Below are 26,968 nucleotides of genomic sequence, written 5' to 3' on the forward strand. Positions count from 1 at the left end.
AAAGCGCTGTGCAGGTGGGAAAGCAAAAAAAAAAAAAAAAAAAAAAAACCGTCTAAAGTATTAATGTGAGAAACGCAGCACGCAATTCCTCCGCCGCCAAAGCTCTGTTTTTCTTCAATGAAAATGGCTCTGGATTTTTGGTCCAAGCATCTTCTGATGCTTCTGGCTACAGGAAACCCACGCATGTGACCCGGGTTTCCATGGCAACCACCTATCCAGGGATTGCGTTCGAGCAGCAGCAGAAGCTGCAGTCGCAAAAATACAAAGGACGTGAGACAGTCCGCATATCTGTTTATAAAAAAAAAAAACATTGTTTCAGATTACATCCATCTTTAACACATTTTCTGCGTATAGACCAACAGGAAATCTGTTACCACTCTGACTGTAATATTTTTCAAATAACTGGAAATATGACAAAATAAATAATACCGCTTTAAAATAAATATGTATTTGTGAATAATATAATCTAATGACATAAAATATCAAATAGTTCTGCCAATTATGACAATATGCTATTATAGCCCCTGATGCCCAGAGATAATTGTTTTCATTATATGTACTATTCTCAATTATCCAGTTATATTTATCATTGCAGTCATTCTAAACTTATCATATGCTATGATCCCTGATGCATAGACAATTATTTTGATTACATTTATTCTTATTTTGATAATTACATTTATTGTTCTTGTTATTGCAATTATGGTAAAGCTGATCAATAACAGCAATAATAAGGTAATTATAGACTTGAGCATAATAAGTGTAATAAGAATAATTATCGCTGGTTGTTAGGGATCATAATAGCATATCCATCCATATATTTTCTCTACCTGCTTGGGGGACGGGGGGTAGAGCCTATCCAACAGTCGGGCGTGAGGTGGAGTACCAAGGGTGCAATTTCGAACTAGAAATTGGGGGGGACAAAGTGCAAGGCCCACAGGGCCGAAGCCCATAGGCCGGGGGTGTGGGGGCCACTTTTGGCACCCAGAAGCCAACGGTTTCTAGATAAGCTCAGATGCATTCTGAGCATCCAGAACAGTAATTTTAATGTTTTGAGAAGACCATAAAGTGGACACCATTTGACTTATGCAATTTGAAACTGTGGATATAAGTACTTTATTCTGAGAATAGCCAGCATTGATTTTATTAACATCCTGGTGTAAATAAGGTATCACCACATGTGTAGAACTCAAAAAGAATGATGGCTTGAGTTGTCATAAAAAAACAACTGCAATGTTGTAAAATGTATTCATAAATATGAAAGAACAGGCTCTTAATAATTATTAACTATCGCATACTATATTTTTTTTCTCAAGATTTGTTTTTGCATAAGTTTGAAAAAACAACAGATCATAAGTTTAGGATAAATTATCATGAATTGAATTTTCAAAGTGGCACTAATGACAACACTCATACTGAACATAATTTCACTTGCATAGACTGATTTTGGAGATCAAGCAATAATTGCAGATGGGCTTTCTGAGGTCCCAGAGAGCTTTTCTGATTTCCTTTTCTAACTTTCAGAATTTAGTAAATTAGCACATGGTCTATTGATACTTATGTGTAGACACTAGTCCCTAGAGACAACTATTTTTGGTTTCAAATCTGAGCAAATGCAGTCCCAGAAAATTCTGAATGTGACAAACAAGAAACAGGTGTTGTAAACATGTCAATGCTGCTAAAAATACAAACTTGCAGAAACAAAGATATTATTCTGACATGGTTTTGCACATAAGACTGGCATAGCATGTTTCAAGTACACACATATATGTCAGAAGGTGGGGGAGACATACCATATTCTGTCCCCCCTGGTTAAAAAGGTGGGGGGGACATGTCCCCCCATCCCCCACCAAATTGCACCAATGCGGAGTACACCCTGGACAGGACACCAGTCTGTCACAGGGCCAAATAGCGTGCAATGATATCACACGCAACACGCGGTTTTGTGTCTGCAGCCATACTGGACTGCAAGCTCTGTGTACAACACAGCATGGCCGATGCTGGATCATCTCCGGACGGCCAAGTTAATTTGTCCGATATAGCTAAAGCACTCAATCCTGAATATCAGCAAAGGTATTTAGAGAAAATACAGAGAATCAACATGGATCCCAACAATATTTCCCTTGAGAAGTTCACCAGTTTTATCAATTTTGAGCAGAAGCCAAGACGTGCGGTATCCAGACATTTTCAACTACTTTATCAACACTCCATCACCCTGCACAGGAGATGTCTTGAAGGCATATAAAAGTTTGGATGCCTACAGCTTCTTCACGGCTGGATGGGTACAGAATGAGGTTACTGATGACATCTCAGTAAAACCCGCCTGTCATTGTATAAACCAGATACCTCCACTCACTGGCCAATAGTCCCAATGATTTTGTGGTTTTCCATGTAATAAACACTGTATATAATGGATTTTCGTTCACAGCAGACAAAATGTCCTGTCCAATCACAAAGCATTTCCATTGAAAACCCCTCCATATACTGGACAGAGCAATCTGGATGTGCACAGTAACACAGGTACAAAATTAGAGTTTTTAAACATTTTTTTGTTGTTTTTGTCTTTCAGTTTCTGGGGGAGCTCCGACCGTGGTGACACACCATCCACTACACACTGGCATCTAGATCTAAATGTGAGACAGTGCAGTGTGGGTGGACACCTGGCACATACTTTCTCGTAGCAAGGATAACCATCTTCCACTGCTGTAGAGGGAGTCTGGAAAGCTTGGCATTGCGGTTGCTGCACTGTTTAGAATTAACAAATCTCAATGGATCTCAGTTTTGGTCTGGTTGCCCCAAGAGTCAGCACATCAAGGGAGTGGCAACTGCTGTGGTTGACTAACTCCTATTGATGTCATCAGATATCATCCCGTCAGTGAACATATCAGCTCAAAATTAAGCATTTTCTGGGTGTCTTCTATGTTGTCTCAGTTTGTACCCCAAACATAGGGAGTGATCATGGTGAAAATGGTTCAGTACTCCTTATCTCTGCAAAAAGGGGCTATGTCCACAGCGGCATTGCTGGATATGGTGTTCTGATATTGTAAGTGTTGCTGAAGAAATTGGGCATGTTCGTGTCGGAAGACACTGATTTCTGCAGAACTGTAAGGTCTATAGATGTACCTATCTTCTTTAAGGATTTAGTTTATCAGACTGCAGTCTTGCTCACATGCCCCAAATTAAATGTGACTTGACTTCAAGATCAGACTGTTTCACTGGAGTTTGTATGCAGTATGGCTAACGACAGACACAAAAGGCGACACAAATGGAATGTGGCAGTTCTTCCAAGACCAGACCCTGAAGGTTGCTGGGAATCGCCAACATCCAAATGAGGAAGTGCTTCATATCTGAAAGCAATCTAAATATTCAGAGGAATCAGAGCACGGCTTAATGGAAATTCCAGGCTGTTGGGAGGTCTCTATTCTTTCAAATCTATACTTTGTCCCATCACAGTAGCATTGTTTAACAGATCAGTCCTGTCAGATGTGTCTACTGTACAGTCCTACTGGACTGGTTACAAAGACGTTGTACTGTTTAAGGCTGATCATCCTGCCATGATGTTAAGACATCTACAGTGCCAGGGTTCTTGTGGGTGATTCCCTAGCCAGCTGTGAACAGATAGTGAGACTGCAAAGGTGGTAGAACAGCTGGGGGCAGGCAAAGTTCTACTGTTCTGAATCAGAGCTCTTTCATGTGAGTGGAGATTCCCCACCCCAGCAACCAGAAAATGCCAAAGGGATGTCCTTGTTTCATCTGGCTGCTGTTGGTCAATCACCACTTTCAAGAAAAGGGGATTGACTGAACCTCTACCTGCGTGGTTGGCATCCCATACCCATAGGGGCTCTGCAGTGGGGTGGATGCACTGACACGAGCACATGCTCCCTCATCTTACCCACCCTTTACATGCGAAGACATTTGTCTTAGTAATAACATTTTATCAATCAATCAATCAATTTTTTTTATATAGCGCCAAATCACAACAAACAGTTACCCCAAGGCGCTTTATATTGTAAGGCAAGGCCATACAATAATTATGTAAAACCCCAACGGTCAAAACGACCCCCTGTGAGCAAGCACTTGGCTACAGTGGGAAGGAAAAACTCCCTTTTAACAGGAAGAAACCTCCAGCAGAACCAGGCTTAGGGAGGGGCAGTCTTCTGCTGGGACTGGTTGGGGCTGAGGGAGAGAACCAGGAAAAAGACATGCTGTGGAGGGGAGCAGAGATCGATCACTAATGATTAAATGCAGAGTGGTGCATACAGAGCAAAAAGAGAAAGAAACAGTGCATCATGGGAACCCCCCAGCAGTCTACGTCTATAGCAGCATAACTAAGGGATGGTTCAGGGTCACCTGATCCAGCCCTAACTATAAGCTTTAGCAAAAAGGAAAGTTTTAAGCCTAATCTTAAAAGTAGAGAGGGTGTCTGTCTCCCTGATCTGAATTGGGAGCTGGTTCCACAGGAGAGGAGCCTGAAAGCTGAAGGCTCTGCCTCCCATTCTACTACAAACCCTAGGAACTACAAGTAAGCCTGCAGTCTGAGAGCGAAGCGCTCTATTGGGGTGATATGGTACTACAAGGTCCCTAAGATAAGATGGGACCTGATTATTCAAAACCTTATAAGTAAGAAGAAGAATTTTAAATTCTATTCTAGAATTAACAGGAAGCCAATGAAGAGAGGCCAATATGGGTGAGATATGCTCTCTCCTTCTAGTCCCCGTCAGTACTCTAGCTGCAGCATTTTGAATTAACTGAAGGCTTTTTAGGGAACTTTTAGGACAACCTGATAATAATGAATTACAATAGTCCAGCCTAGAGGAAATAAATGCATGAATTAGTTTTCAGCATCACTCTGAGACAAGACCTTTCTGATTTTAGAGATATTGCGTAAATGCAAAAAAGCAGTCCTACATATTTGTTTAAAATGCGCTTTGAATGACATATCCTGATCAAAAATGACTCCAAGATTTCTCACAGTATTACTAGAGGTCAGGGTAATGCCATCCAGAGTAAGGATCTGGTTAGACACCATGTTTCTAAGATTTGTGGGGCCAAGTACAATAACTTCAGTTTTATCTGAGTTTAAAAGCAGGAAATTAGAGGTCATCCATGTCTTTATGTCTGTAAGACAATCCTGCAGTTTAGCTAATTGGTGTGTGTCCTCTGGCTTCATGGATAGATAAAGCTGGGTATCATCTGCGTAACAATGAAAATTTAAGCAATACCGTCTAATAATACTGCCTAAGGGAAGCATGTATAAAGTGAATAAAATTGGTCCTAGCACAGAACCTTGTGGAACTCCATAATTAACTTTAGTCTGTGAAGAAGATTCCCCATTTACATTAACAAATTGTAATCTATTAGACAAATATGATTCAAACCACCGCAGCGCAGTGCCTTTAATACCTATGGCATGCTCTAATCTCTGTAATAAAATTTTATGGTCAACAGTATCAAAAGCAGCACTGAGGTCTAACAGAACAAGCACAGAGATGAGTCCACTGTCCGAGGCCATAAGAAGATCATTTGTAACCTTCACTAATGCTGTTTCTGTACTATGATGAATTCTAAAACCTGACTGAAACTCTTCAAATAGACCATTCCTCTGCAGATGATCAGTTAGCTGTTTTACAACTACCCTTTCAAGATTTTTTGAGAGAAAAGGAAGGTTGGATATTGGCCTATAATTAGCTAAGATAGCTGGGTCAAGTGATGGCTTTTTAAGTAATGGTTTAATTACTGCCACCTTAAAAGCCTGTGGTACATAGCCAACTAACAAAGATAGATTGATCATATTTAAGATCGAAGCATTAAATAATGGTAGGGCTTCCTTGAGCAGCCTGGTAGGAATGGGGTCTAATAAACATGTTGATGGTTTGGATGAAGTAACTAATGAAAATAACTCAGACAGAACAATCGGAGAGAAAGAGTCTAACCAAATACCGGCATCACTGAAAGCAGCCAAAGATAACGATACGTCTTTGGGATGGTTATGAGTAATTTTTTCTCTAATAGTTAAAATTTTGTTAGCAAAGAAAGTCATGAAGTCATTACTAGTTAAAGTTAATGGAATACTCAGCTCAATAGAGCTCTGACTCTTTGTCAGCCTGGCTACAGTGCTGAAAAGAAACCTGGGGTTGTTCTTATTTTCTTCAATTAGTGATGAGTAGAAAGATGTCCTAGCTTTACGGAGGGCTTTTTTTATAGAGCAACAGACTCTTTTTCCAGGCTAAGTGAAGATCTTCTAAATTAGTGAGACGCCATTTCCTCTCCAACTTACGGGTTATCTGCTTTAAGCTACGAGTTTGTGAGTTATACCATGGAGTCAGGCACTTCTGATTTAAAGCTGTCTTTTTTAGAGGAGCTACAGCATCCAAAGTTGTCTTCAATGAGGATGTAAAACTATTGACGAGATACTCTATCTCACTTACAGAGTTTAGGTAGCTATTCTGCACTGTGTTGGTATATGGCATTAGAGAACATAAAGAAGGAATCATATCCTTAAACCTAGTTACAGCGCTTTCTGAAAGACTTCTAGTGTAATGAAACTTATTCCCCACTGCTGGGTAGTCCATCAGAGTAAATGTAAATGTTATTAAGAAATGATCAGACAGAAGGGAGTTTTCAGGGAATACTGTTAAGTCTTCTATTTCCATACCATAAGTCAGAACAAGATCTAAGATATGATTAAAGTGGTGGGTGGACTCATTTACTTTTTGAGCAAAGCCAATAGAGTCTAATAATAGATTAAATGCAGTGTTGAGGCTGTCATTCTCAGCATCTGTGTGGATGTTAAAATCGCCCACTATAATATCTTATCTGAGCTAAGCACTAAGTCAGACAAAAGGTCTGAAAATTCACAGAGAAACTCACAGTAACGACCAGGTGGACGATAGATAATAACAAATAAAACTGGTTTTTGGGACTTCCAATTTGGATGGACAAGACTAAGAGTCAAGCTTTCAAATGAATTAAAGCTCTGTCTGGGTTTTTGATTAATTAATAAGCTGGAATGGAAGATTGCTGCTAATCCTCCGCCCCGGCCCGTGCTACGAGCATTCTGACAGTTAGTGTGACTCAGGGGTGTTGACTCATTTAAACTAACATATTCATCCTGCTGTAACCAGGTTTCTGTAAGGCAGAATAAATCAATATGTTGATCAATTATTATATCATTTACCAACAGGGACTTAGAAGAGAGAGACCTAATGTTTAATAGACCACATTTAACTGTTTTAGTCTGTGGTGCAGTTGAAGGTGCTATATTATTTTTTCTTTTTGAATTTTTATGCTTAAATAGATTTTTGCTGGTTATTGGTAGTCTGGGAGCAGGCACCGTCTCTACGGGGATGGGGTAATGAGGGGATGGCAGGGGGAGAGAAGCTGCAGAGAGGTGTGTAAGACTACAACTCTGCTTCCTGGTCCCAACCCTGGATAGTCACGGTTTGGAGGATTTAAGAAAATTGGCCAGATTTCTAGAAATGAGAGCTGCTCCATCCAAAGTGGGATGCATTTTATAATGTGCAATATTAGAAAACTGCATCTGAAAGTGTACCAGACATGTCCACAAGCATTCACAATTGTATTAGACCCTGATCATTTGACTTCAATTCTTTCAGAATTGGATGTGAATTAAATTTGACTTCAGTATGCAGTGTTTTGCATGATGTACCATTAAAATCTATTAAACCACCAGTCTCTGCCCATTTGTGTTCATTTTTACCTCCGCCAAGGAGGTTGTTTTCGGTCGCATTTGTTAGTTTGTCTGTCAGCAGGATAACTCAAAACGTTTTGAATGGATTTTGATGAAATTTTGTGGAGTGGTTGGAAATGGCAATGATTAAATTTTAGTGGTGATCCAGATCACGATCTGGATCCAGGAATTTTTTAAAGGATTCTTCATAGAATCCTTTAAAAATAGAAAATGTGTCAGTGTGAGGTGACAAATGAAGCTAGAGATGCACAACTAACACCAAATTGTAGAAGAATCTGTACAGATTCAGTAAGGTGTCATTAGATTTGATGGAGCTTCACATGTTATGGAGCTAGATCCAGAAGAAAAACGCCATTACCAAAAATCATTTTTATACAATAACGTTTGAACTACTAAACACACAAAAGTGATTCCAAGTTCTAGTGGTATGTTTTCATGGTCAAGGATGTCAAATATACAGGAAAGAAAAGTGTATGTATCATAGTTTTGGTTGTAACACTGAATTGTTGAATAGATCACTGTGCCAAGGAGGGAATCTCTTTAGGGTCAGTGACCCTATGGCCTTGGCGGAGGTTTGCACTCTGAGTGCTTCTAGTTAATTATGCAATTCTCAGTCCAGTGAGTGTCCAACAACTTGTAGTGCACAGTAAGTCAGCGAAATCCTTAGCACTGTATTGTCAAGACTGAGATGAGCTAGTCCACTCAAAAAGGAATCAGTTATATACATCAGCAGAAAATCTTTACTTACACTTGTATGTCATGATTATCTGCCCTGCTATAAAAGCAGAAAGAAGAGTAAGGCAGTTTATATCTGAGGACCTTAGTGTAGGCCTACATAAACTTAAGGATCAATTTTGCAACAGTATTACATTAAAATGGCGACAATTCCTTTTGTGCCCAGCTTGACAGTTTGAATAGGCATAAAATACAACCAAGTGGCAAAAGAGGTAAACTGCTGCCTCCTCCTAGTAAAACATGACTTCAAATCTACAGGTCTGCAGAAGCTTAACAGATCCAGTAAATTTATGCATTGTGGCAAGAGGTTGTTTCACTTGTTCTCATGCATTTCCCCACAAACGGGTTCAAGCTGCCATTTCAAGTGAATAGTAGAGAAGCTTGAATCTTCGACTGGACTGACTTACTTAATGCAAGGACGTTTCGCTTCTAATCTCAGAAACTTCCTCAGCTAAAATTCTTTCTCTGATAGTCTGACTTCCTCTCTTGACTCTTGTAGAGAAGAATGAAACGTCTGGACAACTGAGAGCCTTCACAGAAACATTTCAAGTGAACTTTGAGTTCCTTCTGCTTCTCCCGTGTTTCACTCTGGGCCACCACAGCAAACCAAAGGTGGCTCTGCATGACTGACAGGTTTTGCTCTTCCTGACAACTCCACATTACACGGATAGTGGGCACAGATGGTCTTGATTAGGACCCTTCTGCACTGTTAAGTGCACTGAACTGCTTGGCCAACACCTCTGCCAATATACGTTATGAAAGTTAATATGAACTCATTTTTAGTGCTTTGGCATCATTATACAGTAGTGTTCAGACTAATATTAGATTAATCCAGGTTTTGAGTATATTTGTTACATGGGAAAAAAGGTACCAGTAGATTCAGTAGATTCTGACAAATCCAACAAGACCAAGCATTCATGATATGCACACTCTTAAGGCTATGAAATTAGGCTATTAATAAAAAAAAAGTAGAAAATGGCTGAATTTGTCAATTTTGTGGAACAAACGGGTGTGAATCAGGTGTCCCCTATTTAAGGATGAAGCCAGCACCTGTTGAACATGCTTTTCTCTTTGAAAGCCTGAGGAAAATGGGACATTCAAGACATTGTTCCGAAGAACAGCATAGATTGATTAAAAAGTTTATTGGAGAGGGGAAAACATACAGGTGCAAAAAATTATAGGCTGTTCATCTACAATGATCTCCAATGCTTTAAAACGGACCCCCCCCCCCCCCCAAAAAAAAAACTGCGTGGAAGAAAACACCATCAAAATGGATAGAAGAATAACCAGAATGGCAAAGGCTCACCCACTGAACAGCTCCAGGATGATCAAAGACAGTCTGGAGTTACCTGTAAGTGCTGTGACAGAAGACGCCTGTGTGAAGCTAATTTATTTGCAAGAATCCCCCGCAAAGTCCCTCTGTTAAATAATAGATGTGCAGAAGAGGTTACAATTTGCTAAAGAACACATCAACTGGCCTAAAGAGAAAAGGAAGAATATTTTATGGACTATGAGTAAAATTGTTCTTTTTGGGTCCAAGGGCCGCAGTTTGTGAGACGACCCCCAAACTCTGAATTGAAGCCACAGTTCACAGCGAAGCATGGTGGTGCAAGCATCATATGGGCATGTTCCTCCTACTATGGTGTTGGGCCTATACGAGGTCTATTAGAAAAGTATCCGACCTTATTTTTTCAAAAACCATATGGATTTGAATCACGTGTGATTACATCAGACATGCTTGAACCCTCGTGGGCATGCAAGAGTTTTTTCACGCCTGTCGGTTACGTCATTCGCCTGTGGGCAGTCTTTGAGTGAGGAGTCGTCCACCCGCTCGTCGATTTTTTTCATTGTTTAGGAATGGCTCAGAGACTGTTGCTTTGTTTGATAAAAAATTTTTCAAAACTAAGGCACAACTGAGTGGACACCATTCAATAAATTCAGCTGGTTTTCGGTAAAAATTTTAACGGCTTATGAGAGATTTTGGTCTGGTAGTGTCGCCGTAAGGACGGTCCACGGCGCCTGACGGAGATCTGCGCTTCGAGGCGGCAGCGTCTCGCCGTTTCAAGTTGAAAACTTCCACATTTCACGCTCTGTTGACGCAGTAAGTCGTCAGAGAACAGAGAACTTTCAGAAGAAGTCGGCATGAGGAGTTTATTCGGACATTCCATTGTTAACGGTCATTTTGTAATGAAAGAACGTGCGGGCAGAGTCGCATGTCGGGCCGGACCCGACCGCGGGGGGTCGCGGCAGGAAAAACACCTCCGTGTTGGAAACCTTAACGGGCAAGTTGGAACATACCCAAGCTGTTAAACAATTTCTCAGTTACTCACTTGTTGAAAGCCATTAAAAGCCGCCTGAATTCTACAAATGGTTTTCAACACGGAGGTGTTTTTCCTGTCGCGGCGCACACAGATTTGCCGAGTCGTCACGGAAACGACTCGGCGAATTTGCGCGTACGTGTTTCATTAAAATAATGTCCTTAAACAGTGGAATGTCCGCATAAATTCCTCATGCCAGCCTCTTCTGAATCTTCTCTATTCTCTCACGATGTCCTGGGTGAATTAAGCCTTAAATTAGGATGTTTTCAGCTCGAAACAGGCCGACGACAGCGCCTGGAAGCGCTGCAGGACGTCCCGCTCCGTGGGAAGTCCTTACACCGACAGAAACACCCCATAATCTCTCATCAGCCGTTAAACTTTTCACAGAAAACCAGCTTAATTTCTCGAATAGTGTCCACTCGGATATTCCTCACAGGTCCAGAAAAAATTTTGATAAAGCAACGCGCGCCGTCTCGAGCAGCGTGTGAAACAAAGGAATTCAGCCGAGAGGGCGGGACCACATCTCACTCAAGGCCTGCCCGCGGGGAAATGACGTCACCGACACCGACACGCGTGAAAAAACTCACGCATGCGCACGAGGGTTCAAGCATGATTGGTGTAATCGCATGTCATTCTAATCCATATAGTTAAAAAAATAAATAAAGGGTCGGTTTATTATCTAAGAGACCTCGTATATCGCATACCAGGTATCATGGATCAGTTTGGCTATGTCAAAATACTTGAAGAGGTCATGTTGCCTTATGCTGAAGAGGACATGCCCTTGAAATGGGTATTTCAACAAGACAATGACCCCAAGCACACTAGTAAACAAGCAAAATCCTGGTTCTAGAACAAAATTAATGCCTCAGATGAAGAAATCATGAAAAACTGGTTATACAACTAAATACTAGTTTAGTATTTCACGGGATTGCTAGAGAAGCAGTGTGAACATAATAGTTGAGTTTGTAGCGTCAACATCAAATGCCATTATTGTGAACACCCCCTTTTCTATTTTTTTTTTTAGCAATAGTCCAATTTCATAGCCTTAAGTGTGCATATCATGAACGCTTGGTCTTGTGAGAATCTACTGGTACCTTGTTCCCCATGTAACAATAAGAAACTCAAAACCTGGATTAATCTTTTTAGTCACATAGTACTACTATTATTCTGAACACTACTGTATAGCTCGGGCTTTCATAGACATTAACTGAAGCATTTTTTTGATTCAATGGCAAGTTAGTAATGCTATCTCATGTAACTTCTACCTCCCTAGCTTATTTAGGGTACACCAAGTGGACTTTTGAAAATTTAAGAGCCAACTGCTGCTGCCGCCGTTTGCCATCAGCGAGATGTCACAAATGCTGGTTTTAACAGGATGCTGTAGACCCGTTGTGAGGACGCTAAAGACCAAGCTGTTAAAAATTCTAAGTACAGCTAGTCAAAGGCACAGACTGAATGTAGACTAAAGTCAACAGATTGACATTTAATGCACAGACAGGAAGTTACAACCTCAGTCACCATAAGCAGTCTCATTTTAACACTTGACACCAAACAGGACATCAGTTTCAGGAAACATTTATTCGATCAGATGGGATCGCATCTTTCCATAAGCAGGTCAGTTAAATATTAACAAATTTACAGTTACGAGGAATGTAAAACAAAAACAGTGGCCATAAAAAAACCCAAACCTCAACCCCACCCAAAAGAAACCAATCAAGTGTCGCTTAAACACTCAAGTCCAGCTCCCTGCTCCAATGGTTCATGCTCTTCTCTTCAGTGCGTCACAGTTCGTCTTTTTCTGTTTGTGCCTGTAAGGGAATAAATGTAATTTAAAGTTTTTGAAGTGTTTCGAGTGAACGTTGTAAAGCAAAAGCTTCAAGTACTCACTGTTTCATCATTTTCCTCGTCTACAGTTTCTTCTTTATCTTCAGAGTCTTCTTCCACAGGCTCTTCTGGCTCCTCAGGCTCTTCTTCAATCTGCAGAAAATAATGTTCAGTCATCACTACAGTGTTGTCTAGAAACGCTTTGACCTCTTAAAACCTATACTCGAAATTCGTCAGAGTACTTTTCTGCAATGCCATGATGCAAGACTGCGTAGCAAGCAACCAGTGACATGCTTGTGCAGATTACACACTCTGCGATGGTGATTCAGTCACCTGCTGCAGAGCAAGTGTTCTTGGGAAAAAAAAACCACACACGACACGGGATGTCTAATGACATGCTAGAGCAGCGGAGTTTATTGGCTCAGTGACTGCCTAGTGTGCCATGTTAACAGAATGTTCCCAAGGGAGGGAGAGGTTGTGGTAAAACCTCAGAAAAAGCAATGTGACCCTTTTCAAGTTATAATTGACCAAGTCTATAAAAGCCATTAAGTATCCGAGTGCCTTCGTCACTTGTCATTCATTTCTCCAGCCAGTTAGCACAGACATAGCTAACAGCTAGCAATTCTAAACTGCTTTAAAGTGCCATGGCCACACCACAGCCATCCTGTGGAGATCACATCCTCTAAAAGCCTTCATGGTCAGACTCTTGCAGATCTGTTCAAGTTGTGCCGGTTTCTTCTAAACGCATGAACATGGACATCAAAACAATGGCACAAGTTTTGCTGACTTGTGGGGGGTGTTGACAAAGCAATGCAACCTAGGGAGAATATGGTCACTTGTTTTTTGCGGGGGGGATACCTCATGACAGGACAACATCCTTCTCTTAATTTCCTGGGGGTAGCCACTAAACGCGCTTTTGAGACCCCACTCTGTCATATAACACCTCTTTCATGTTCGAGAACACCACAAGTATTACATTAAGAATCCAATTGGGAAAACCATTGACATAGAATCTTACACAAACGAGATCTGTGTGCAAGCTGAAAATGATATGCCTACTTTGCTGCAATACATATTGACTGTAGCATGTTTTGTGATGTTTTAGTGCAATGCCCCTTTCAATGAACATTTAATACAGTAAATTTTGCTGAGTAAGACACTGCTGGACTACACTGGTCCCATACCAAAGAGTTAAATTACGTTCATCAGTTCTGCCGAAATGTTAGTCAATTTGTTCTACTCAGTTAATATCACTCTGCAAAACGTTTAGCTATTTGGATAAATAGAGTCCCAGAAGATCCATTTGACTCTACAAGTTTACTGTTGTATGGTGGGCTACCATTGTGTCAGGTTTCATTAAAAGCCAACCAGTTGAACAGGAGTAATGCTTACAAACGGGGAGGGTGATTATAAAAGCAAAGACATAATTTGTGGAAGAGTAGCATCCATATAGCTTCTGCCTTTTTCCTAGACGTTAGATGCAACATTTTGTGCCTTCCAAAATTAAGAACTGGTCTACCAATTGTCCAGTATACAATTCCCTCATTGCCACTATGAACGACTTTTGGTTTCCTCGTGTTGAAGATTTTAACACAGATTGTACAAACTCACCTGTTCGTCCAGAGGTATGTTCATACTGAGGCGTAGCATGCGCTCTATTCTGTCTCCGTATGCCTTTGTGTCAGATAGCTGGTAACCTGAACGCAGTGTTGCAGTTTCAAACAGAACCACAGCCAGATCCGATGCAGTTTGGTCCTCAGCATCATCCTGAAGGACAACGGACAAGAAACTTAATCTGATTTGGTTGAGTCAGACTGGTTAACAATATGAATTTAAAGGTGTTGCAAAGTGTTTGTGTTAATTAGCAACATTAACATATTCATTCCATAAGTTATTTGATGGGGTGACACTGACTTACATTGACTCGTTTAAGCATCTGCTTGATCAGAGGGTGTTTGGGATTGACTTCCAGTGTTTTCTTCTGGCTGGCATAGTAACTGCAAGAAAACGCCATTTATGAAGTCAGTGCACAGTGAGGAAAAGTTGTGCTGTATTTACATGTTACCCCTTCCAACAGAGCTAAAAAGACAGCTCCTCACTTTGTGGAAATGTCTTTTCCTGTCTGGTAAGCCTGTGCCTTCATGATTCTCTCCATGTTTCCTGACCAGCCATACTGACTGGCAACCAAAGCACAGGGTGACTTTGTGAGCCGCTGAGAGAGGACAGCCTTCTCAATCTGTACAAAACAGTGTCACATGAAGGAATGCCAGTGACTTCAAGTAATGCATTGATTAATTAAAAATAGGGCTGGGCAACGCTAACGTTGCGTTAATTATTGAGGTCATTATCACCGACAATTTTGTTCCTCCCCTTAACGCTGCGGGTTTTTTTTTTTTTTAGCCTTTTATGACTGTTGCGCGTTGCCTTTTATTTTGAAAGCGTCAGTCGGGGGCGAGCTTATGCTGCTGCTTCCTGCTGATAGCTGAGTTCACACAGAAAACGACACGAGGATCGAGAAAAGTACAGGCTATGCAATGCACAACAAAAAAATGCAGAAAGACACCGAACTTTTGAATGGACATTTTCGGTACAGGATCAGGCCCGGATCCAGCTGCATCGGTCAAATTTTTTACGCATCGTCATCAGTAAAAAAAAAAACAAAACCTTGAATAATCTCGAATAGCCGAACGTGTCCCCGCGGTGAACACAGCTTTTCGATGGTTTTCATGTCAACCTATAGTCCGTAAATGATACGGATTTTTCTGAGTTTCAGAGTCATATGGATGTACAAATGAAGTCGGATATTCAGGGTTTGGTCTGTAATAAACTATTTCTGCAGCGCGGCTCCACTTTGAAACCACGAACCATTGAAGCAATGCTTCGATCCAGTAGCTCATTGGTTCTTTGATTCACTGCTCTTCAGAAACGGCAAGCCGCTTCTTAACCCCTCGCAAAGCCATTAAAATATCGTCAGTCACTTTTGTGTGGATTAAAGTCACTAACTGGGACTCTTGTCTTGTTGCTGTCAAGAAACGAGAATGGTCCTCCGTTCCGTTCACACAGCTCGAAACGCTGCGCGGCTGAGACAAAGTCCGGTCGGAATTAATAACTTCAAAACGAATCGCCGCTTTAAATAAAATGACACCTTTCCAAATGTAATACAGACAAGAAACTACAATCGACAAACTTTTTTCCTCCCAAAATGAAACGTGCTGCATTTTCTTTTCAAATTACATCCTGAAGTGAAGCACAGCAGCTGTAAGCTCAGATATATGGAAACATTCATGCCAATGTCTGAAAGGAAATGCTTTTGACAAAAACTACAGATTTTGTTTATTCCTATTTATGTCCAGAGATCAAGGATTCACCATGTAGAGTTCATTATGTACAAAGTTTAAGGATCCAGTGACCAAATTCATGTTTACTTTAAGACTCAAAATGTTCAATTTCAATTTAATTGGCTTATAAAGTGCCAAATAAAATCTAAATATACTAAAACAAATACATCACAATTGTACAATGTGTACAGTTGTGACATTTGTTTTAGTACATTTAGTCATGGACATGATTATTTTGATATGAAATAGGATAACAAATGACCTGCCAGTGGTTTTATATTTGATTTCATTAGTGTGTTTCAGTTGAAATTTACATTTTCAAATTTATGCAATGTTCATTTACATTTTCAAATAAAACTGTGCTTTTAAGCGGCTTTTTGAATTCATTTTTGGGTTTCACATATACCATGTGATTAATCACAGAAAGTCACTGAGTTAACGCGATTAAGATTTTTTTTATGTTTGCCCACCCCTAATTAAAAAAAAAGTCAATTTTAAAAACTTTGTGGTGTACCTTGTCCTTCAGGGCCTTGTCCTTCAGCCAAGTGGTAAGAGGCTCATATTCCTTCTCAAGCGCCTCTCTCTGCTCCTTTAACTTATCAGTCTCATCAAATTTGATACCTTCCTTCGCCACATTCTGGAACCGTTTCCCATCAAACTCTGGTAGTGCCTGGATGCAGTACTCATCCACAGGCTCTGTCAGGTAGATGACCTCATAACCCTTCTTCAGAAGCCTCTCCACAAAAGGAGAGGACTCAGCCTAGGGGAACAACGACAAGATCATTCCTGTGAGCTTTTAAATCAGGCTCATTAAAGACACATATGTAGTACATGATTTTCTGACACTAGCTTTGCTTTCATTTTTTTGTTTGGGGAGGGGGAACAAAGCTCCCCTGCATCATTGATTTTTTTTAATTAATATTTATTCTGTTTGTTTTATCAAGTGCTTTAATTCCTAGGAAAGTCCCATATAGTCATAATTAAAATGTGATTTCTGCATACAAGTTGCACCAGAGTACATGTTGCAGAATGCCCAAAACAAAAAGAAACCCACCCACATCATACTTTGAAGAGACTGCAATTCAATTTATTTTACTTTTATGACACCAAATCAGAATGTTGCTTCACACAAGTAAGGTCTTAAATGCACGGTATGTACCTCTTTCCTGCTGGTAGCAGCCATGAAGTAGATCTTGTCCTGCTTCTCCTTCATTCGTTCCCCATACTGTTCCAAACTGCACAAGGCTGACTCACTGTTTGAAGTCTGGAAGCGCAATAGCTTTGCCAGACGGGTTCTGTTGGAGTGGTCCTCAATCACACCCAGTTTAATGTTGGTTCCAAACTCCTTCCAAAACTTATCGTTGTACTGTTCCTCAGCAATCTTTTTGATCATATCTAAGGTCTTTCGCACCAGCTTCTTACGAATAACCTGGAGACAACAGATAAGTCAGTTGTCATTTGAGATACTCAATTGTTATTTGTAAAAATGTAACATTTGATAACAGAAACCAGATGTGCAATACCCATCAGCTGACAAGATGAAAAAGTTCATTTGCATTTATGAAGAAATTTCTGCCTGTGAGGCTAAATGGTTGGTGGATCCATTAAGACTGGACACAGCATGTGTGTTGCTGCTTTAACACCAGGAATCAAGTTGTCATTTAAAAAAAAAAAAAAGCAATGAAATGCAGTGTGGTCAACATTTGCATTTTTAATTGAGCTTAACTGACACTGGTTGGCCAATAAGAGCCCTTAAACATAACATTTGATTCATTTTTGCCAACATGAAAACATTTATTTTACTGAATAAACGCCCTGTCACACCTTGATTTAGCGTGCAAATGCAGACAGCCAGTTTCTACTGAGTGGGTCAAGTTGGTACTTCATGGTGTGGTGCAGGTCAGAAAGAGTAATTTAACATTTTACTTTTATCTTTGTGGATCATTTTCATAGTGAGCAGAATGCTGATGAGTCGACTGATGGCTGTGGTAAACGCTGCCATGAATGAATGAAGCGCTGTGACTAAACTTCAAGTATCGGTCACAATCAGACAGCAACCGGCACATTGATTGGTTCCTTCCGTCTATCAGTCAAGACGGAGGAACAGATCAGACTGTGACACCAGCCATGACAAGGAATTAAAGTATTTTCAGACGTTTTCTAAAATCAGGACGCTTTGTGGATACGTGTTCGGACAGGTGAGACTTTATATTTACTTAATATGGGAAAGACACTGCAGGTTTCAGCCAATCAATAGATGTATTTTGACTTATGAGTAAATTACAAGAAACGTGTGTCAACAATCGCATACCTTACATAGCACATGTGAGATGTATGAGTTATACGCTGGCATGCATTAAAAATTTTCAACATGCTCAATTTTTCAAGGTGCTTGGTGCATATCAGTGTGCTCCTAACTTACATAAAACATATGCCAGCTTTTTTTTTTTTTTTTTTTTTTTAAATATGGTCAGCATATGCTGGCTAAATCATGTGTGATAGGGCCTTAACCCTCCTGGGTCCGGGGGATTTTTTGGACAGTTCACATGCCTGGCATAAATATATTATTGCTGTTAAAAATCCCACAATCTAGTATGTCTCTTAAAGGACAACCTGTACTTTCAGAATATATGCGCTAGTGGTGTTTTATAAGTGTAATAAAGGGTTACAATCAGAAATAAGAAAGGGGGAAAAAGGCAGAACATTTTCATGTACATTTAATTCAAAACAGCAAACTATAACAAACTACTTATAAAAGTAGTTTGGGATCTTGTACAAAAGGAAGGTTCTTAAAACACAAATGTACATTTTGAACAATATATACACAAAATGGTCTATGTTTTGTTGGTTTTCATGCCACATCTCAAAGCAATTTCTGTCTGCTATTACACAAAGGCCCACGTCAAAACTTTTTCACTTCCATGGTGTTGACTTTTCTTGGAATGTGTTCCTGCACTGTAAACAACCTCTCCTCAGACTTTGAGGCTCTCCTGACACCGCTCCCCCTCCTTCCATTCATGTGTGTAAACGGCACTTTACGCGTGAGAGGCTTATTCAACAATAGTCATCTCTCCTACTAACACTCTTTGGTCGACCACGTGAGATTGTACGAGGCCCTCTTATACCGATCACTTCCATTCATATGCGTAATGGTGCTTTACGCATTGGAAACTCAGCCACATGGGGTGTGCAGCCAGTACATGCCGAGTGCCGGTCCCAAGCCCGGATAAATGATGGTTGCGTCAGGAAGGGCATCCGGCGTAAAACAAGCCAACCCAACTATGCAGACTCAATCGAATTCCCATAACGGATCGGTCACGGCCCGGGTTAACAACGTCCGCCACCGGTGCTGTTGCCCAACAGGGTGCCGGTGGAAATTGGGCTACTGCTGGGCGAAGACAATGAAGAGGAGGAGGAAAACGTTGCCACGAACAGCGGGAGAAGAAGAAAACTAGAAGGGTGGAAATGAGTGGGGACTTTGAATGTTGGTAGTATGACTGGTAAAGGGAGAGAGCTGGCTGATATGATGGAGAGGAGAAAGGTAGACATATTGTGTGTGCAAGAGACCAAGTGGAAGGAAAGTAAGAGCAGGAGCATCGGCGGTGGGTACAAGTTGTACCATGATGAGGACAGGAAGAGAAATGGTGTTGGGGTCATTTTAAAAGGAAGAGTATGTTAAAAGTGTGTTGGAGGTTAAGCGAGTGTCTGACAGGGTGATGTGTGAAGTTGGAAATTGAAGGGGTGATAATGAATATCAGTGCATATGCCTCACAGGTAGGTTGTGAGATGGAGAAAGAAGACTTCTGGAGTGTGTTAGATGAGGTGGTGGAGAGCGTGCCCAAGCATGAAAGAGTGGTGATAGGAGCAGACTTCAATGGGCATGTTGAAGGGAACAGAGGTGATGAGGAAGTAATGGGTAGATATGGTATCAAGGATAGGAATGGGGAAGGACAGATGGTAGTTGAGTTTGCAAAAAGGATGGAAATGGCTGTAGTGAATACCTACTTTAAGTAAAGGGAGGAGCACAGGGTAACATAAGAGTGGAGGAAGGTGCACACAGGTGGACTACATTCTTTATAGGAGATGCAAGCTAAAAGAAATCACAGACTAAGGTGGTAGCAGGAGAGAGTGTCACTAGACAGCATAGGATGGTTGTTTGAAGGATGACTTTAGAGGTAAAGAAGAAGGAGAGAGAGCTCAACAAAGGATCAGATGGTGGAAGCTGAAGGAGGAAGACTGTTGTGTGAAATTTAGCGAGCAGGTGAGAGAAGCACTAGTTGGAGGGGAAGCAATTTTGGACAACTGGAAAAGTACTGCAGATGTGGTGAGGGAGACAGCTAGGGCAGTACTGGGTATGACATCTGGACAGTGGAAGGAAGACAAGGAGACTTGGTGGTGGAATGAAGAGGTCCAGGAAAGCATAAGGAGAAAGAGGTTGGCGAAAAAGGTTTGGGATAGTCGGAGAGATGAAGAAAGTAGACAGGAGTACAAGGAGATGCAGCGTAAGGCGAGAAGAGAAGTGGCAAAAAGCAAAGGAAAAGGCATATTGCGAGCTGTACAAGAAGTTGAATAGTAAGGAAGGAGAAAAGGACTTGTACCGATTGGCCAGACAAAGGGACAGAGCTGGAAAGGATGTGCAGCAGGTTAGGGTGGTAAAACATGCACATGGTAATGTACTGACAAGTGAGGAGTGTGTGCTGAGAAGGTGGAGGGAATATTTTGAAGAGTTGATGAATAAAGAAAATGAGCGAGAGAAAAGGCTGGATGATGTGGTGAGAGTAAATCAGGAAGTAAAAGATTAGCAAGGACAAAGTGAGGGCTGCTATGAAGAGGATGAAGAGTGGAAAGGCAGTTGGTCCAGATGACATTCCAATGGAGGCATGGAAATGTCTAGGAGAGATGGCAGTAGAGTTTAACCAGATTGTTTAATAAAATCTTGGAAAGTGAGAGGATGCCTGAGGAGTGGAGACGAAGTGTGCTGGTTCCTATTTTCAAGAACAAGGGTGATGTGCAGAGCTGCAGTAACTACAGAGGCATAAAGCTGATCAGCCACAGCATGAAGTTATGGGAAAGAGTAGTAGAAGCTAGGCTTAGAAAGCAGGTGAAGATCTGTGAGCAGCAATATGGTTTCATGCTGAGAAAGAGCACTACAGATGCAATGTTTGCTCTGAGAATACTGTTGGAAAAGTACAGAGAAGGACAGAAAGTTACATTGTGTGTTTGTGGACTTAAAAAAAAGCTTATGATAGGGTGCCAAGAGAAGAGTTGTGGCATTGTATGAGGAAGTCTGGAGTGGCAGAGAAGTACGTTAGGGTAGTGCAGGACATGTACAAGAATAGTGTGACAACGGTGAGATGTGCAGTCGGAATGACAGACTCATTCAAGGTGGAGGTGGGATTACACCAAGGATCAGCTCTGAGTCCTTTCTTGTTTGCAGTGGTGATGGACAGGTTGACAGATGAGATCAAACAGGAGTCCCCATGGACTATGATGTTTGCAGATGACACTGATCTGTAGTGAGAGTAGAGAGCAAGTTGAGTCTAGTCTGGAGAAGTGGAGATATGCTTTGGAGAGAAGGGGAATGAAAGTCAGTAGAAGCAAGACTTGAGTACATGTGTGTGAATGAGAAGGAGCCCAGTGGAATAGTGCAGTTACAAGGAGTAGAAGTGGTGAAAGTAGATGAGTTTAAATATTTGGGGTCAACTGTTCAAAGTAATGGAGAGTGTGGTAGAGAGGTGAAGAAAACAGTGCAGGCAGGGTGGAGAAAGGTGGCAGGAGTGATTTGTGACTGAAGAATATCAGCAAGAGTGAAGGTGAAAGTTTACAAAACAGTAGTGAGACCAGCTATGTTGTATGGTTTAGAGACAGTGGTACTAACAAAAAGACAGGAGGCAGAGCTGGAGGTGGCAGAGCTGAAGATGTTGAGATTCTCTTTGGGAGTGACAAGAATGGACAAGATTAGGAATGAACATATCAGAGGGACAGCTCAGGTGGGACGGTTTGGAAACAAAGTCAGAGAGGCGAGATTGAGATGGTTTGGACATGTGCAGAGGAGGGACCCAGGGTATATAGGGAGAAGGATGCTGAGGATGGAGCCACCAGGCAGGAGGAGAAGAGGGAGACCAAAGAGGAGGTTCATGGATGTGCTGAGAGAGGACATGCAGGTGGTTGGTGTGACAGAGGAAGATACAGAGGACAGGGTGAGATGGAAACGATTGATCTGCTGTGGCGACCCCTAACGGGAACAGCCAAAAGACAAAGAAAGAAGTGCTTTATGCATTGGAGCCAGCAGCCAGAGAGCTATTCAAGCAGCATTCACGGGCCAAAGAGTAACATCGCTTCCTCTAACACTCTTTGGTGCACCATTTGAGACTGCTCTGCCCTGTGATTGGTTACTGGAAAACCATGTGACGGTGTACCAATTCCGATTGGACACGTCATCACACAGCTTCTATGAGGACTACAAACATGGAGCGCTGGATCGAAAGTCAGTGGAGTGTACTTTCCAGCAAAAAAAGTAAATTTCTTTCTAATATTAAAAATCTGCATCATTAAAACCTGTATTCTGCCGTCGTATACGACGGGCCAACCCCACAACACTTTGGCTGTTGGAAACTGTTAGTTTGTCCACCAGAGGGCACTCCTACAGCATTCTTTACAAAACTATCAATACAGGTGATGCCCCCCCCCCCCACTCATTAGCTACAGAAAAGTCAAACTGAACAGCTGCTATTCATTTTCTAGAATTAACTGGATGTTATGCCACTGGCTAGACAGGGCAAAAAGATTTTATTATAAACTTCATGATTAAAGTCAAGCCTCAATTCCATTGTTGCAAGGATTTGATGAAATGTTACAAATATTGCCTTTTTTCCTCCAATGTACACACCAGCAGATCTCTCTCCAATGTCACCATCATAGACGCAAAACTCACCTTGAGCAGTTTGTGTTGCTGCAGTGTCTCTCTGGATACATTCAGAGGAAGGTCATCAGAGTCCACCTAAAAAGAGACATCATTTAGATGGGAACCAAAGCTTAGACATTAGTGCATAGCTGATTTGGGAAAACTCACCACTCCCTTAATGAAGTTCAAGTACTTGGGCATCATGTCATTGAAGTCATCAGTGATGAACACTCTCCTGACAAACAGCTGCAACATGAAGTGATTAAGTCAGAAAAGTGAGTGCATTAAATACCCCTCAACAAATACTGACTTAGAATTCAAAGTGTGGCACACACCTTTATGTAGTCATTTTTCTTTGAACCATACTCGTCAAACAGACCACGGGGAGCAGATTGTGGCACAAAGAGGATAGATTTGAAAGTGACCTCTCCCTCTGCAGTGAAGTGTATGTGTGCCAAAGGGTCATCATTGTCCTGTTTGCAGGCACAACAGTGCAAATATGAATTTCAGCCTGTAAATAAAGTGGGTTTCACTGTTATTTAAGCAGTAATAGTTAGGTACTAACCTTGGAGAAAGTTTTGTAGAAAGCCTTATACTCATCCTCCTCAACCTCCTTTGCTGGTCTCTGCCAGATGGGCTTGATATCATTCATCAGTTCCCAGTCCCATACAGTCTTCTCAACCTACAAATGTTAAATTTAAGACCGCCCATGCCATTTTAATTAAACATGCAAGGAGTAAACGAACAAGAATGTAATCAGTTAAGGATGTCGAAAATCTCAATTTAAAATAAAGCCATAACGAAAGATTTCAATTTGCATGCATTACTCTCAAAAGTGAAATACAGATATAGGCAATACACAAAGATTAATTAGATCAAGTGACTTACATTTTAAACCACATTTCGCTTTACAGTCAGTCTCACTATAGACAACCTACCTTCTTTGTTTTGGGCTTGTCTTTGTCATCTTCTTCCTCTACCTCAGCCTCATCTTCAGCTGCTTCTTTCTCTGGTTCCTCAGTTGTCTCAGCATCTTCCTCAATGGGCTCCTCAACAGTTTCAGTCTAGCATGGGTCAATATTGTAATACCCACCAGTTAAGGTCAAGACAAGCAAGTTGCATAATCTAACTGCAGTATGAGCATATTAAGTCAACCAAAAAGTCATGTGGAGCAGACCTTGCTTGCCCAGACGTAGATTGGAAAGTTGATGAACTGAGAATACTTCCTGACAAGGTTCTTGATAGTCTCCAACTCAAGAAAATCTGAGGCCTCCTCTTTCAGGACAAGTCTAGAGGTTTATAAAAAAAAAAAAAAAAATATATATATATATATATATATATATATATATATAAAAATTATAGAAAACAAGGCAATTAATACTAACAGCAATGCTCAGATGAAACTGATCTTACGTAATTGTGGTTCCTCTGCCTAGTGTGTTCCCACGGGGGTCCTCAATGACAGAGAACTCATTGGAGTCAGACTCCCAGATGTGCTGGGTGTCATTGTTGTGCTTTGATGTCACAATGACCCTGTCAGCTACCAGGAAAGCAGAATAGAAACCCACACCAAACTGGCCAATCAGCTCTGAAGTAGATTGACCCTCAGACTGCATCTCTGTCATCTTGTTGAGGAACTCGCTGGTACCAGATTTAGCAATTGTGCCCAGGTTCCTCACCAGCTCATCCTTGGTCATTCCAATACCAGTGTCAGTGATGTGGAGCACATTCTTCTCCTTATCTGACTGTAGGGAGAAAATTACAGTTAAATTACTAATCAGAATCATTAATATTACTATGAAGAATAAAACCACCACACACTTTTATTTTGATCGTCAGCTCTTCATTGGAGGCCAGCGCATCTTCATCCGTCAGCGATAACAAGCGAATCTTATCCAGAGCATCTGATGCATTGGAAATCAGCTCCCTAAGGAATATCTTCAAAACAAAAAGAGTATCTTTTTGAAAGGCATACAGTGCATTGATATCCACAGAAATTACTTTCTAGAACTGCCAAGTATGCACCCAGATGTGCATTACTTCTGCTCACCTCTTTGTTCTTGTAGAGAGAATTAATAATCAACTTCATCATGCGGTTCACCTCTGCCTGGAAGGCATGTTTTTCTGACTTCTCACGGAGTTCCTTGATCTGTGCTGCATTCAACCCATCCAGCTGGATGGCTTCTTCCTCTCTGAGGATGATGAAACGCACAGGAGAAATCAGTGCTCAAGTTCCACAACAACAAAATGTACTTATTTACAGAAAATCAAGAAATTCTCATCAAGACATTTCTATAGAAAGATTGAAGGCTTTGTCCCTTTACATTTCTGTATCATTACCTACTTATAGCTGGGCACAGAGCTCCATCACATTGCATTACCAACACGACCGCAAATCAATGGGATTTGTTCTCAACGGTTTGTTTTCAATGGCTCTACCATGCTAGCCAATGAGGGGTGGGACTTCCAGGCTGTGTGTGCAGTAAATGCCCAGCTGTCCATGAGGGTCTATTTATGTAGTTTGTGTATTGTTCAAATGGACAGGTAGCCATCCAGCTGAGCATCACTTTTAAAGCTCAGTGGGCTCTAGCTGCCAAAGAATGAAGTACTTAAAGCCCAATTTATTGTTTTATTAGCTTTACCAATGAGTGGGTGCACAGGATTTGGCCCATTGAACATGTGATCAGAACACCCATAACAAAAAACAGGTATGACTGGACAAAGTAACTGCTGTTTTCAATGACAAAAAATGAAAAAGAACTTGAGCTTTGGTAACAGGCCATGACCATGTGTGCACACAAACTTGGTCAGTAAGACCTTGTGCTATCAAGTTACCTTCCCAGATAACCACATTTTACATCAAGGGTTTAATTAACACCAAATAATCTCATTAGGAAAGCTGAGCAATCGGCCCCTGTGCCATTTCACCCTCAATATAACACTGGCCATTCGTGTTGTATCAAACAAAAATAAATCTGAGCACATAATGGCCATTTGTGCTCATGTGACTGACAGCATCACATTAATCTAGGCCATAAAAAAAAAGACCCATTGTCTTGTCCACATAAATACAGAAACTTTAGGTGGTACACATGGCATCTTCATTGTTTTTCTGGTTCTGCCTTTTGTTTTCTTACATTGTGCACAAGTAAGGTCTAACTTTATGCACCTACTATCTACATTATACAATGTAAACCATACATGCACTACCTGTCCACGCACACTACCTTACCAATTTAATAATACCACAGTTACATATTAGTGGCAAAATTGATCAGAGATAAAGTGTCTAGGAACCCTCATTCAAACTGACCTCTGCACAACTTCATCATCTGTTCTGGAGCCATCTCTGCTTTTACCCAGATCCTCTTCCACAGTCCCATCCACATCAACTTCATCATCTGCCTTAACAGTACCTGTACAGGGACATTGTATTGAAGGAAAAAAAAGAGTACACAAAATTGCTATTGCTACGAGTGTGAGCTGCAAATTAAATGACTAAGAACAGCCACGAAACCACTAAATTAGCCAAGGGTGTACGTTACAGACGACATGCATTTTCAGGCGTTTTCAAGTAGATGAAAGCCTAATCAGGTGAACAGAACACCACGACGTCTCCCTCAGAAACTCCTAGAAAAGTAATTATGAACGACTTATCTGGCGCTACTCCACGTTACTTAATACAGCTAAACATTAACAAAGTACAGCGCACCCGAGAAACACAAAGACAGTAAATCCCCGTCAGCGAACACAGACGCACAAAACCAAGTTGACGCTAGCGTTAGCAACTAATACTAGCCAAAACACGCGCTGCTTCAAACAACCCGAGAAAACATCAAATTCTCGCGGAACTCACCAAAAGCTAAAAGCGCGAATAGAAGACCCATCATCCAAAGCCGTTTCATTTTGACAGACTAGTTGTCTGACAATATGCCTTCCACTCCTGAGGACAAACGCCGGGGAACGAACGCGCAAAGCGCCGACTTCAAGCTAACTCTCTTACCAAAAGAGCCCACTCTATTAAACCGGCGACACCTGACCAATGGCTGTGCACCACGCACAACCTTCAGCCAATCACGGTAAAGTCTACCGAACACGCAAACCAATCAGACGCTTCAACATAGATCCATACCCGAAA

General features: G+C 41.2%; 1 protein-coding gene across 1 annotated transcript; it reads right to left on the bottom strand.

The window, feature by feature from the left end:
* Positions 1–12,327: 12,327 nt before the first annotated feature.
* On the bottom strand, positions 12,328–26,735 carry hsp90b1 (heat shock protein 90, beta (grp94), member 1). The gene is made up of 18 exons (XM_034176293.1): positions 26,687–26,735; positions 26,144–26,246; positions 24,881–25,022; positions 24,652–24,768; positions 24,244–24,575; positions 24,008–24,119; positions 23,769–23,894; positions 23,396–23,512; positions 23,166–23,303; positions 22,999–23,076; positions 22,861–22,926; positions 17,086–17,355; positions 16,441–16,686; positions 14,688–14,824; positions 14,507–14,585; positions 14,200–14,355; positions 12,652–12,741; positions 12,328–12,572 (listed from the first exon to the last, which is right to left on the bottom strand). The coding sequence occupies exons 1-18, from the start codon at positions 26,733–26,735 to the stop codon at positions 12,546–12,548; spliced, it is 2,385 nt and encodes a 794-aa protein (XP_034032184.1). The 3' UTR covers positions 12,328–12,545.
* Positions 26,736–26,968: the final 233 nt, after the last annotated feature.

The sequence above is a fragment of the Thalassophryne amazonica genome, chromosome 8, assembly GCF_902500255.1.
Source record: "Thalassophryne amazonica chromosome 8, fThaAma1.1, whole genome shotgun sequence".
Lineage (NCBI taxonomy): Eukaryota > Metazoa > Chordata > Actinopteri > Batrachoidiformes > Batrachoididae > Thalassophryne > Thalassophryne amazonica.

Coding starts and splice junctions, on each gene's coding strand:
- hsp90b1 (XM_034176293.1), bottom strand. CDS start 26,735: ATGAAACGGCTTTGGATGATGGGTCTTCTATTCGCGCTTTTAGCTTTT. Junction 25,023..26,143: donor GATGATGAAGTTGTGCAGAG/GTCAGTTTGAAT, acceptor CATCATCCTCAG/AGAGGAAGAAGCCATCCAGC. Junction 23,513..23,768: donor ACAAGCCCAAAACAAAGAAG/GTAGGTTGTCTA, acceptor TAACATTTGTAG/GTTGAGAAGACTGTATGGGA.